The sequence below is a fragment of the Fulvia fulva genome, chromosome 8 (genome assembly GCF_020509005.1).
Source record: "Fulvia fulva chromosome 8, complete sequence".
In the NCBI taxonomy this organism is placed as follows: domain Eukaryota; kingdom Fungi; phylum Ascomycota; class Dothideomycetes; order Mycosphaerellales; family Mycosphaerellaceae; genus Fulvia; species Fulvia fulva.
Window position 1 is genome coordinate 385,852 of NC_063019.1, and position 13,149 is coordinate 399,000.

General features: G+C 53.2%; 5 protein-coding genes across 5 annotated transcripts; 3 read left to right on the forward strand and 2 right to left on the reverse strand.

Moving 5' to 3' along the window:
* Positions 1–104: 104 nt before the first annotated feature.
* On the reverse strand, positions 105–3,467 carry CLAFUR5_10827 (uncharacterized protein; the record flags this gene model as incomplete). The annotated part of the gene is made up of 2 exons (XM_047909975.1): positions 105–1,176; positions 1,237–3,467. The coding sequence occupies 2 exons, from the start codon at positions 3,465–3,467 to the stop codon at positions 105–107; spliced, it is 3,303 nt and encodes a 1,100-aa protein (XP_047765364.1).
* Positions 3,468–4,220: 753 nt separating this feature from the next.
* Positions 4,221–5,126, forward strand: CLAFUR5_10828 (Putative mitochondrial carrier protein; the record flags this gene model as incomplete). Its single annotated transcript, XM_047909976.1, has 2 exons — positions 4,221–4,277; positions 4,329–5,126. The coding sequence occupies 2 exons, from the start codon at positions 4,221–4,223 to the stop codon at positions 5,124–5,126; spliced, it is 855 nt and encodes a 284-aa protein (XP_047765371.1).
* A 549-nt stretch (positions 5,127–5,675) lies between these two features.
* On the reverse strand, positions 5,676–7,641 carry CLAFUR5_10829 (Pre-mRNA polyadenylation factor; the record flags this gene model as incomplete). Its single annotated transcript, XM_047909977.1, has 4 exons — positions 5,676–5,786; positions 6,670–7,342; positions 7,395–7,444; positions 7,504–7,641. The coding sequence occupies 4 exons, from the start codon at positions 7,639–7,641 to the stop codon at positions 5,676–5,678; spliced, it is 972 nt and encodes a 323-aa protein (XP_047765370.1).
* A 172-nt stretch (positions 7,642–7,813) lies between these two features.
* CLAFUR5_10830 (Vacuolar protein sorting-associated protein 11) lies at positions 7,814–10,878 on the forward strand (the record flags this gene model as incomplete). Its single annotated transcript, XM_047909978.1, has 3 exons — positions 7,814–7,828; positions 7,886–7,963; positions 8,020–10,878. 3 exons carry the CDS (start codon positions 7,814–7,816, stop codon positions 10,876–10,878), a joined length of 2,952 nt encoding a protein of 983 aa, XP_047764924.1.
* A 1,203-nt stretch (positions 10,879–12,081) lies between these two features.
* CLAFUR5_10831 (uncharacterized protein) lies at positions 12,082–13,149 on the forward strand (the record flags this gene model as incomplete). Its single annotated transcript, XM_047909979.1, has 2 exons — positions 12,082–12,520; positions 12,578–13,149. The coding sequence occupies 2 exons, from the start codon at positions 12,082–12,084 to the stop codon at positions 13,147–13,149; spliced, it is 1,011 nt and encodes a 336-aa protein (XP_047764925.1).

Here is a 13,149-nt window from a genome sequence, read left to right on the forward strand (position 1 = left end):
AGAATCGGTTGAAAGAAAAGTCTGCCGCTGAGCATTGACCGCATGACCAAACCGCCAGTGGGCTGTCGCACTGCTTGGAGCATAGCAGCGGGAGGTGTATGTAGTTACACCCCCCAGAGCTTTCTCTTGAGCCCCGACTGCTTTACCGGACCGCCAGGAACAGCATTTGGCAAGGTGCGAGATGCTTCCAGTGGTGCAGGGCTTTGAGCACCACCCCACAGCCTTCTCTGGAGGTTCGCCTGGTTGTCCTCATGGTCAGGAGTAGTCACTCGATATGGCTTCGTGGGACTGCGTGCATTGTAATCGTCCCTAGCAGCACTCAGTCTTGCCTTGTTGTCTTCGTGATATGTGGTCTCAGCGCTGGACCTTTGCTTGATTCTCTCCTGCGCGCGTAATTTGTCCCCACCACGCTGCTGCTGCTCGCAGTGACCACGTCTGGACTGATGCGCTATGCCATAGTAGATCTTCTTCTTCTCAGACTCCGTCACCGGCTGAAAGGATTCCCCGAAAAGGTCGAAATATGCTTGATCTCGGTACTTTTTGGCTCTCAGCTCGGCTTTTCGTTGTTCTTGTCGGCAGGCTTGCAACTTTCTGGTCGTTTCCAGATATGTCGAAGACTCCATGACTTTGGCATTGCGTTCGTGCCAGCTTTCGGATCGCTCTATCGCTGGAGTAGAAGGTGGTCGCTCGTCCAGAAACGCTGTCAGTCCGGGAGTGCAGGGAGTCTGAACTGAAGTGGTATGCACTTCATCAGCGCTCAGTGTCGAGTTCACATCAACGTCGATCTTGGGCGGCGTCGGCCGGGTAATGATCATGGACGGAGTCACGGCGTCCAAAGTGATCAACCTATCTGGAGGCGTGAATGGTCTTGTCGTAGAAGCCGATCTCGTGTCAGGAAGTGCAGTGGTACGCTGATCCGAGGCCAGTCGCTTGAGTTGAGACTCGAGTGCAGCACGCTGACTCTCGAGCTGGTCCATCGCTGCGCGCAATTCTCTCTGATTATCACCCGACTTCCTCAAATCATCGTGATGATCCTGTGTCTTCTGCTCCAGTCTCTGCCTGCACTCGCGATGCTCAGCTGCCAGCTCATCGTACTGCCTTTGAAGCTCCTGTGTCGAGTCGTCGATTTCTTGCTTAGTCGAGTCGGCCGGATCCGTGCCACTACTTGTGTATACCCTATTCTCAAAGTTAGCTGCCTTTCGTATGATACATATTTCTGCAGGCCACAATACACACCTTTCGTATGCGCGACGTCTTAGCTCACAATCGGCAAGCTCTTGAACTTGTTCTGCTTGTGCCTGTGCGGCGTCGGCCTTCTGTTTCCAGGTGAGCGTGTGTTGTTTCAGTTCAGCCATCTTGGCCTTCCTCTTCTCGAGGGACGCTTCCAGCTCTCCATTCTCCCCCTCCAAAGCTTGTATTCGCTCTCTTGCTGCCGTCACCTCTTGTTCCAGCTCGGCATGTCTGCTATCTAAGCATCTGACAGTATCGCCGGCCGGTGTGTTATCGATGTGGTTATCACTCGACAGACCACAACGCTGACACTTCTGTCTGAGCTTCTGTTCCAAAGCGGCAACCTCCGTGAAGTTCTGTCCGATCGCTTTTTGGTAATCACTCATGTCTCGCCGCAGCTTATCTCGTTCGCCTCTCAGGCGCTGAACATGTTGAGCTTCTTCGAACAGAAAGGAAACCTTACGCCTTGCTTCGTCTCGCTCATAGCGATAGAAGTGGGCCATAGCTCGAGCAAACTCAGCCCGCTCTCTAGGATCTTCTGGTAGTCGAAGAGGAGCTTGCCTCTCCAAGCCTTGACGACGCAGTAGATAATCCTCGAAGTCCCATTCAAATACTGCCTTGGTTCGCTTTTTGGCCAGCCGCTCACCAGCATCTTTTGGCTTGGTCCCGTTCGCCGGTTCGGACAGTGGGTATTCGTCGCAACGTCGGTTCCACTCTTCGGCCGCAGCAAGTGCTCCCTCCGTGGTCATGCCTGTTGTAGCCACGAGCTCCTGAGCGCTGGTAGGCAAGGGTGATTGTCCTTGCTCGTCTGCGTCACTGCTAATTGGAGAGACAAGATATTCCTCGCTACTCTCTTGAATCGGACCACTTCGTAGAGGTATGTCGAGCCTTGGAGCCAGGTCCCTGCTCGCTGTTCTCGTGTAGTTGAACTGGCGTGACTCAGCGTCGCGATCTGACACTAAGAGTGCTAGTCTCAAGCCTGTATCATCCGACGTCGATGCTTGCTGGCAAGCAGATATAAGTACAGCGAGCGAAGTGTGGTCCAGCTCGACCGACTCCGCGGAGTCCTCATTCAGCAGCTCTGCAAGGCGATTCGAGGTAGTCTCCACGTCCTCTGGCATGATTTGATCTGTTGCATCTTGGCGCCACTTCCTCTTGAGTGCTCGTCTCGTGTCATCGTCAGCCCATCCGCGTCTCTCCTCATCAGAAGGTCGGGGCAACAGTACACAATCAGGAGACCGGGGCTCCGCGACATCTGTTTCGTTCACGATAGCTTTTTCGCTCTCGTACCGTCTCAACGGCGATGGCTTGCGCGGCGTGTTCACGTGCTCCCCTGGCCGTAGATGCGCCTTCACTCGAGGATCGCCCATGCGCTCTCCACCTTCATGAGGGCGTTCGTATGCTGCGAGGCTGTCGAATTTCTTGTCGATACGGTGCATGGCACGTTTGGCGGCAGTCTCGATATTACCTCGACCTCGGCGCAAGTCAAGATCTTTGTATTGGTCGGTGATCGACAACCGGCGACCTCTAAGATGCGGACGACGCTCAAGCGCTAGTTCCTCCTGAGCTCGCCAGAGTGATGGTGATACCGGAGACGATTCATCATCCGCGTCGTTATCTTCAAGAGTTGCTGTTCGAAGCCGTGGCCGAGGCCCGACCTCTTCTACTGCCACATCGCCGCGTCCATCGTCCTCCGCGGACTCGCCAGAGATATCATACGACTCATCGTCCGACCATGCTCCATCAAAATCGGAAAAGAGGTCAGTTTCATCTTCCAAAGGATCCCCGACTGCAACTGCGCTATCAATGCTTCGCGGGGTCGCATCTTTGTCTGCATGATCTGATGCATTGTCAGATGGCCTTCCTCCCGAAATGTCTGCAACGAGTGGTTGCTCCCCTTCCTCTGTTTTGTGTTCAGTAATGACAGCTTCCTGAGCTTCGGTGTCATTCTCATGTTCCGCATCGTCACAAATTTCTTCCATGTCTTCCTCTTCCTCGGACGAAGAAGACCACGCTGACCCGGGATGACTTGTGTTTTCGTCCTGGGCAGCCGGAATATGCACAGTCAGCTGGGCCTCTTGCGCATTCCCTTGTAAAGGGCGTACTTCGATGCCCGAGCGAGTCACATCTGGGTCGTGATGCGCGGTGTTTGATTCGTCCTCCTGACTCAAGTCTTCCTCGCCTGTCATGTATATCTCGTCCTCATTCTCGCAACTCAGATCCCCCATACTAGACATCTTATTGACGTAAAGAAATCGAGGGCCTGCCTCTCGCTTGAATGAATGTGCCAAAAGATTATGTTGATAGTGTGAAGCAAGAAAATGTTACAGGACCGCGATTGCAGCTGTGGAATCCTCCAAGACCATCCTGCTCTTCGCCATCGCTGAGCAAGAATTCTTTGTCTATTCTCGCAAGCACAAGGGAGTCGTGAGATGCTCATCTGCTGACTTTGAATGTCAGTTCCACGTGATATGGCTATCTCGCGGCATAAAGAAAGCATTTCGTAGGCACAAAGCCGCGAGGATTTCAAGGCCATCGACGCCGACTAAATTGAGGCTGGTGATTTGTGAGTCGAGCTGATCAAACGTATCATTGTGCAAGGTAGGAACTTCGATGTGGCGATCTCAGACATCGCCGTCGCGCCATATCAGCTCAGCATTTCGACCAAAGCACATGTTGAGTGTGCATTGTTTTGCTGACCGTAATCAACGGCAGGTCTATAGTCGCATTACATTATTGTCCTCCATTATACGACGAGTGTGGTGGCCGGAGACGTTACTCGATCGGCAAAAACATGGTGTTGTTGTGAAGAAGACGACGGTCAAGGTGAGGTCTGTGAATACAACGCGTCTCGGACTGCTCTCCGCGGCCGCCGATCTCGCTGTCATTGAGCTTCATGAATTTGACCCAGCTCGCGTGGCATTGACCAACACTTTCGCTTGCATTGCACATCTCTGATTTCAGGCGTTCCGGCGTGGACTTTGTAGAGTATGGACGACAAGTCCTCCACTGCATTGGTCAACTCACCATACCTCCGCTCCCTCTTCGTACGCCAACACAGCAGCCCACCTTGCCCACCCCGACACTAACAATCTTAGGCAGGCGGCATAGCAGGCACAACAGTAGACATCTCCCTCTTCCCCCTCGACACCCTCAAAACCCGCCTCCAATCCTCCGCCGGCTTCTGGGCCTCGGGTGGCTTCCGCGGTGTATACAATGGGATTGGCTCCGCCGTAGTTGGATCCGCTCCCGGCGCAGGTCTGTTCTTTGTCACGTACGAGACGACAAAGAAGTACTTCGCTTCGAACACAAGGGATGGGTATGGCGAAGCGGGATTGCATATGGCGGCTGCAAGCTTGGGGGAGATTGCGGCTTGTGCGGTGAGAGTGCCGACGGAGGTGATTAAGCAGAGGGCACAGGCGAAGCAGCACCCTAGCTCTATGGCGGCTTTGACGTCGATATTGAATCTGAGGAAGACACATGGGCTCACCACTGTTTGGAGGGAATTGTATAGAGGGTGGGGAATCACAGTGCTAAGAGAAGTGCCGTTTACGATTATACAATTCCCGCTGTGGGAGGGGTTGAAGAAGTGGTCGCTACAACAAAGAGAACCGCCCAGGCCGACGGAAGTCACTGCGGCGGAGAGTGGTATCTATGGTGCTATTTCGGGAGCCATCGCTGCGGGTCTTACAACACCTCTGGACGTGCTCAAGACGAGGATGATGCTGTCGACTGGCAGGCAGAATGTCTTTGCTATGACTGGGAAGATATGGAGGGAAGAGGGCGGTCGGGTGTTCTTCAGCGGTATTGGACCCCGAACGATGTGGATTAGCATTGGTGGAGCTGTCTTCCTGGGCAGCTACCAGTGGGCGACCAATATGCTCGGCGGACGATAAAAACATCGAGCATTCGGAATCAATTAATAATATTACCAGTATCACCGGGCTTGACGCGCCATGAGCTTAATCAGAATCACCGGTTTCAAGCGCGATTATCCAATTGCATGAGAAGCGCACCCATGGGAGCCATGCTATACCAGGACTGTGCGAGAGATTGCCTGCCCAGGACCTTCTCTGCCTCATAAAGTCCCGCTTCCGGCCGTGAGCAATATCCTCGATAATGCGTCGTCACGACCACTGCCAGCGGTCCCGGCGCTCTATCGGGGGACTTCGTCCTGGACGAGTCGTGCTGTGGGCAACGGCGTCAGTCTGCCTATTGGCGACATAGAGATAGAGATAGACTGAGATGCAAAAATGTACAGTATGTAGACATGTGCTGCATAAACGCCATAACCTCGTCATTTTGTAGGCTCTCAATAATCCCCTCGAATCCCTTCGTGGTAGAGGCTAAACTCCACCGCCTACATTCGTCAGCTACTGTCGCAACAATGGCCCACGTCTATCGTAGTAGTATGTGTGACGGTGATGATACCTGATCGATGCGGCTCAACATGGAACGTGCCCGAGTTCCGAGCCCTGTCCGCTTGCTGTCGCCATCGTACACCAAAGTAGGAACTCGCTACCGCTGCTGTGGTGAAGAGAATTGTGTTGCGTCTCCTACAAGACCAGTAAGCATGCTACCACCAACCCCTTACCAGGGCGAACAAGAAGGGTGGCGAGAGCGGCCAGGCACTTACGTGACATAGTGTTGCCAGGCCATGATCGGTGGAGGAAGCTCGTGCGGGGTTTATGAAGATAGCGATGAGATAGATGTTGATTACTGTAATTGTCTGAGGATGGAGATACGGCTCAGTGTGGTCGAGCGATTGTCACAAGATGATCTAGATGGCTCAGATCTGTGTCTTGGGGGAACGACAAGAGACCATCGCGGTGTGTCGAAGCTCGAAGAATTTAAGGTTAAGCTTCCCCACAAGATCCCCACAGATCACGAGATCGATCGGGTGGGTTGGCAGGCCACGTGAGACGCGTGAAGCGAGCGGCAGGAACAGAGTATGGCTTTGCAGTGACGGTGGCTCTGCTTACATAGGATGGCTCTCGTATGCTTTGACCCGAACTATGAGGTTGCCATCCCGCCCGATAGCATAGCTATCCCTCCCCCTGAGCCATGACGTGGTACTGCAAGCTTTCTTCTTGAGGTGCGGGCTCAAGGGCTTTCACTGCGTGGAGTGAATCTGCCGGACGATCGTACAATTCATTGGGTATCGTAGCACGCCTCTATCATATATTCCCAGTTTCCAGACGCCCTGTGATGGGGAGGTCCTGAGAATCACCTTTTGTGCAACCGTTTGAGGATGCCTGGCGGGATGTCCAGTTCCTACCAACCTCCCCGTCGGCCTCGACCTCGACCGCCTCTACCACCACCGCCTCCACCTCCCATGTTCTGCATCATCTCAAGCTGTTGCTGGCTGTAACCCTCTCCTGCTGCTCCCGGGCCTTGCGGGGCCTGGAAGCCTTGTCCGGGCTGCGGGTTGGGGCTCGCACTGTTCTGCCCATTGCCAAATCCGCCTTGTTGGAACTGTTGTCCACCTCCTTGTCCACCCATACCGCCCATGCCGCCCATTCCAGGCATACCACCCATACCACCTCCAAAGCCGTTCATACCCTGCATGAACTGACTAGGATCCATGCCGAACTGCTGCATCATGTTCGCCATCGCATTGGGATCATTCATATCCATTCCCGGTGGCATAGGCGGCATCCCACCACCACCTTGCTTGTTGTCATCACCGCCAATACCCATGAAGGCCTTCATCTGCGCATCCTCTTGCTTGATCTGACCAATCTGGTTCCCGATCATCTGCTGCTTCACGCAATAGCTGGCCCAGGTGTACTCGTCGAAGCCGTAGTTGAAGAAGTCGGTCGCGTCCGTGCCGGGTAACCGCCAGGGCTTGCTATTTTCTGCGAGGTCTGCATCGATGTCGACGGCTGTGAGGGGTTTGCCGTTGGTCCATGTCGGTATTGCGTTGACGTCGACGGGGTTCTTGGAGCGTACTTCGGGGAAGTCTTTGCCTTCTTTGCCGTTGTGGGTAAGGGTCGTCTTCACTTGTGTGGGAGGTGCGGTAGAGCCTTCGGTTTTGATCGGTGTTGAGGATGTTGCAGGCTTCGATTCGGAGGCTGTGCGCTCGTGCTTGGTCTTCTGCTGCTTTGCGGGACTGTGTCGTGTTAGCTCGAGTGGAAGATGGCTGCACTATGCGACGGACTCACGGCTCTGATGCCTTTGCGCCTTCTGGTTTCTCGAGTGTGATTTGGACGTCCTACAAAACGTATGATCAGGATATCTGTATACATGTGCTAGATATGCGACACGACGTACATCGTCACTATCGTCGTCGTCCTCTTCTTCCTCGCTGACTTCCATTTTGTGCTCATCTTCGTCTTCCTCCTTCGTCTGCTGCTGATTTTGCTGGTCGGCACTACCGCCGCCATAAAGATCGTCGTCGTCTTCGTCCATGTTGGCAATGTTGGTCGTGAGGTTGTGGATGTGGAATGCGACAAGTTGAAGTTAAATGTTGGAAGTCGAGCTCCAAGATCGGCAGGGCCCGTGCTGGGTTCAGCCACACCCATGCACCACACTTCGAGAAGGCATCAACACCCATGCACTCTCCATATGATGGCTCGGTAGTATGGCACTGACATCGGTCTGTGATGATGGTGATTGATGATATGGAGTTACGTGCACATGCTGACTTTGACAGTGGAAAGCCTTCCGCTTCTTCGATGTATCTCACGTCCGCCTTCCGGATGCGAACGGCGAGGATGCCATTTCACTAGATGTATGCTATGGACACACCACAGGTCGCTCGAGTCGAAGGGATTCTGACGTTGTTAGCAATCGAGCATCAGCTGCATAGCTTCTGGAGCGACCAACATATTCGTTGGAACACCCACTGGCCATGTACACCTTCTGGATCAGACGTTCAAGTCGACTCGATCATGGAAAGCTCACGATGCTGGCAGCGTGACCCACATCGAGAAGATTCACGATACTCCATATCTATTGACTCTTGCTGAGACTTTGTCGTCAGAACCTGAGCTGAAGGTATGGACCAAGGACCAGAACGACAAGAAGACCGGCAACCCAAAATGTCTTTGCCACTTGACTGTACAGAACGGACGCAAGAACTTCCCAGTGACTGCCTTTTCTGTGACGAGCGACGTGGCACAACTGGCTGTAGGCTTTGGCAATGGAGCTGTCACCGTCGTCCGTGGTGACTTGATTCACGATCGCGGCACCAGGCAACGTACCGTGTTCGAGTCTGAGGAACCCATCACCGGCCTGGAATTCCGGGAGGCAAACACGACTGCACTCTATATCGCCACGACTTCCCGTATCCTGGCACTCGCAATCACTGGAAAAGCTCAAGGGCAGCCGGCACGGTCACTAGATGAGCACGGTTGTGCCGTGGACTGCATGAAGCTGGATCCCCATTCAAATGAGATTGTGGTTGCCCGAGACGATGCCATCTACACATATGGACCTCGCGGAAAGACTGGCTCGAGCGCTTACGAGGGCGCCAAGAAACTGCTCAGCGTTCACAGTGACTATGTCTTGATTGTGTCTCCGCCTGCCAACAACATCGGCAGAGCGACAGGTCTCCGCGCTTTTGCAGGCACAAGAGCGGATGAGATCTTCAACACCAGCACGTTCTCAATACTCAACATGGACTTGAAGTTCATCGCCATGACTGAGGCAGTCTCGAATCAAATCAACAAAATCTTCACAATCTGGGGCGATATCTTCCTGCTCACGATTGAGGGCAAGCTGTATCGGTACCACGAGAAGACCTTTCAGCAAAAGCTTGAGATCCTGTATCAGCGCAATTTATACGTCCTGGCGATCAACATGGCGCAGAAGTACAAAGTCGATGCCGTACAACAGAACGTCATCTTCCGCAGATATGGCGACTATCTATATCAGCGAGGCGACTACGACACGGCGATGCAGCAGTATCTGCGAGCAATTGACAACACAGAACCTTCACAGATCATACGGAAGTTCTTGGACAATCAGCGCATACACAACCTGATTGAGTATCTGGAAGAGCTGCATGAGCACCACAAAGCCACGTCTGACCACACAACACTTCTACTGAACTGCTATGCCAAATTGAAAGATGTCGACAAGCTTGAAGAGTTCATCAAACAACCAGGTGACTTGCGCTTCGATCTTGACACTGCCATCATAATGTGTCGGCAGGGCGGATACCACGATCAAGCGGCGTTTCTCGCCAGGCGGCACGAAGAACATGGTCTTGTTGTGGATATCTTGATCGAGGACTTGAAGAAGTATGCCGAGGCCCTGGCGTACATCGTGCGATTAGAACCTCAGGAGTCGTATCCCAACTTCATGAAGTATGGCACCGTACTGCTAGAGCACTGCCCAATTGAGGCCACTCAGCTCTTCATCGACTACTTCACTGGCAACTTTAGACCGAAGAAAGACGCAGTCATCGTACAAGAGACGCCAGCGGACCAACAACGAGCCGGCTTTGGTACCATGGCCACATCTGCGGCGCAGAACCTGGCTGCCCTCATACCTTTACCCTATATGAACACAAGTTCGATGCCGACGCCACCTTCGAGAAATGGCACACAGACTACCGTCAGCCAGGCACAAGTCATCGAGACCATTACCGAAGGCGAGTCCATTGAGTACGAAGTACCCAAACCGCGCGTTGCTTTCTCGTCATTTGTGGACCACCCAGATCAGTTCATCACCTTCCTCGAAGCATGCATCAGTAGTAATGGTGTCAAGCCGGAGAACAGATCGGACTTGCAGACAACACTGTTTGAGATCTACTTGCACAAAGCTAGCACCAGCGGCGGCGAGGAGAAGACGCACTGGGAAACAAGTGCCAAGAAGCTCATTGAGGAGAAGAACGGGTCGATCGACACCTCGAATGTGCTCCTCCTCTCGGATCTCGAGAAGTTCAGAGACGGTACGATCATCGTCAGCGAGAAGCAAGGCCTTCGCTTCGACGTGTTCCGCTCTTACACGGCTGCAAAAGACACGGCTGGAGCCATCAAGGCGCTTCGAAAGTATGGCCCAGAAGAGCCACAGCTGTACCCAGCAGCACTGGCATACTTCACATCAGATCCCAAGATTCTGCAAGAAGCCGGCGATGAGGTGGATGCAGTGCTCAAGAAGATTGATGATGATGGCCTCATGGCTCCACTTCAGGTCATTCAGACACTGTCCACCAACGCAGTAGCCACGATGGGACTAGTGAAGAAGTACCTCTCCACTACCGTCCAACGCGAGCGGTCGGAGATTGCATCAAACAGAAAGCTCATCTCATCCTACCGCGCCGATACCGTCCAGAAGCAAAACGAGATCAATGGGCTCAGCACGAAATCTGTCGAGTTCCGCACCACGCGCTGCTCGAACTGTGGATCTCCGCTCGATCTGCCGACCGTGCACTTCTTATGCAAGCATAGCTACCATCAGCGATGCCTTAACATTCCTGAAGGTCAGGATGTGGATGATGCAGAACTGGAATGTCCCACATGCTCGCCACTGAATAGGATCGTGAGGCAGACGAAGCAGGCTCAGGAGGAGAGTGCAGGCAGGCACGAGCTGTTTACGGAAAGCCTGAAGGGAACTGAACGGGATCGCTTCGGTGTCATCGGAGAGTGGTTTGGACGAGGCGTGATGAGTGCTAAGGGTGTGCAGGTTGCTAGTGAGTAATGTATCAGCTAAGAAACCAGTCTGAGGCCCTCAATTTGATTGCCAAAGCATTCCCAGGTGTTCCCGGCATCGAAGCTCGCATCAGCCTCTTCTGATAGAGTCAATGAACTCTTGAGCCCGTTACTGCAGGAAATGATCATGCAAGTGCGTAAGAGAGTCGGTCACCAGCGGCGGAAAAACGGAGAAGCATAAGATCCGAAACCTCACTCTTGAGGGAGGTGTTGACGAAAGAATTGGATTGATATAGGAACCACCCTCGTCGCGATGATGGCGCTTGGCAGGCGATATCATGCTAGACGATCACAAGCGCACGCCAAGTTGCCATCGAACTCGGGCCACAACAAACAGCAGCAACACAAATGCGAACGCAAGCTCTGAGCGAAACGTTCATCGGTGCTATCAGCAGCAGCACTTCGTTCTTCCTCCCTCTACAGAACAACACCTTTCCAAAAAGAAATATCACCAAAAAGAATCCCAGCGCACTCCGCGCTGGGAAATCCTCAAGGTCACAACTTGACATGTTACCATATCAAGTTCACCTGTATTCAACAACCAAGCTCATCAAGCCAATGGCACAGAACGAATAGCTCGATTACAACCAAATATTGATCTCGCATGTGCGGTTATCCCGGTGGACCATTAATCAATATTTGGAGGGAGGTGATATATGCGCAAGTTTGGCAGACGATTGAGACAATCGTGCTAACCTTTGCGTCACCTCAATGCTTGCTTGTGATTGTCTTGGGCTTGGTTGTTGATGCAGGCAGAAAAGGTGGCGTTGCATATGTAGGTTTACTAGTGGGGAGGTCTGTGCGGCGTGACTCACTCGGACGGGAACAGGTCGACAACAGAGGGATCGGGTGGCATTGCCAGTCGTCGCCCAATCATCATATATGACGACTGCTCCCAGTATGAGGACATCATCCTCCGAGGACAGGTGACAAGGTTGAATGCCGCCGAGCGCTTCGACTTATGATTGAAGCAAAGGCCTTTGCTTGCACACGCTAGCGTGCAGCTAAGTAGCAAGGCCTTACCAATGCAGTCGAGCTTGTATCGCGTCGCCGTATTTGTCTTTCTCGGCCACCCGCCTATTGAAAATCACTTCAAGAAGTAAAGTCAAGACCCAAGCCGGCAACATTCTTTGTCACCAGCCCTTGCTCACTTGCTTCTCGGAACATCTTCGCTCTATCCGCCATCAAGATCATGGATCTGAAGGTCGTCCTGGATGTGTGGTGGGTGCCCCAAGATACCACGAACATGGTGATCATTGAGGCAATCCAAGACCTCGCCCACGGCAGACTGGACCCAGACGGTGCAGCCCACAAGATAGACGAGGCCATCTTTTCCGCAGAGCGTGGCGTTGTCCGCAACGACGATGGTATCTGTAGTGTCGCAGTCCCAGATGACCCCGAGCATTTGTCCTATAGACGCGGATTCCTACTGCAGCTGTTACCCAGAGTTGTGGCCCAGATCCCCGCCGACCACCCGGGGCAAGACAGACTCGTGGAATTGTTGAAGAGCATACCGAGTTTACCAGAGCGCCAGATTGCCGTAAATTGGGGAGACGGAACTCAGACAGAAAATCTTTGGGCCCGAGAGAAAGTCAATGATTACCAGAAGCATCTTACATTCATGGAATCAAGTTCGTCTACCATGATCGTCAGGCTTGTAGTGACTGACCCTAATACACATTTCACAGGAGTATTCGGCTTCATGTGGAAATGGAAGTGTCCCGGCGGTCCATACGACACCGAGTCCGATGCACCACGGCCCTCGCTCGAGAACTATGCAGCGTTCTGCGCGAGGCTGTTTGTTGCCGGGATCTACAGCCTCGAGGGCTGCGCCATCGGGCGGGCACCATTTGCAACAATCAATCACTCGAGAGCTCTTCCGGACGACTACGATGAACACGCTTGTGCGGCTGCCCAGTGGATTATCTTTGCAGGAGCTGAGCTGTCTGAGGTGTGTGCATGGAACGCACAGCCGGGACCCAGATGGAAGGACTGGGACTCTTGGCGTGTCAAGTTTCAGGCGATATCAGAGGCCGAGAATTCGAGTGAGCACTGTCGCGAGTTGGCAGATCGGACTTTGCGTATTATGGGTCGTGTTGAAGAAGATGATGTGACGACTGGCGGTGCGCGTGGGTTTGGTATGAGCTACCAGGATGGTGATACGATTGTGTCGACGAACCCTGAGGCGAGGAATTATGTAGGTAAGAAGGACCAGTGGGATGAGTATGGCCAAGATGGACTGTCTGATAATGATGAATGA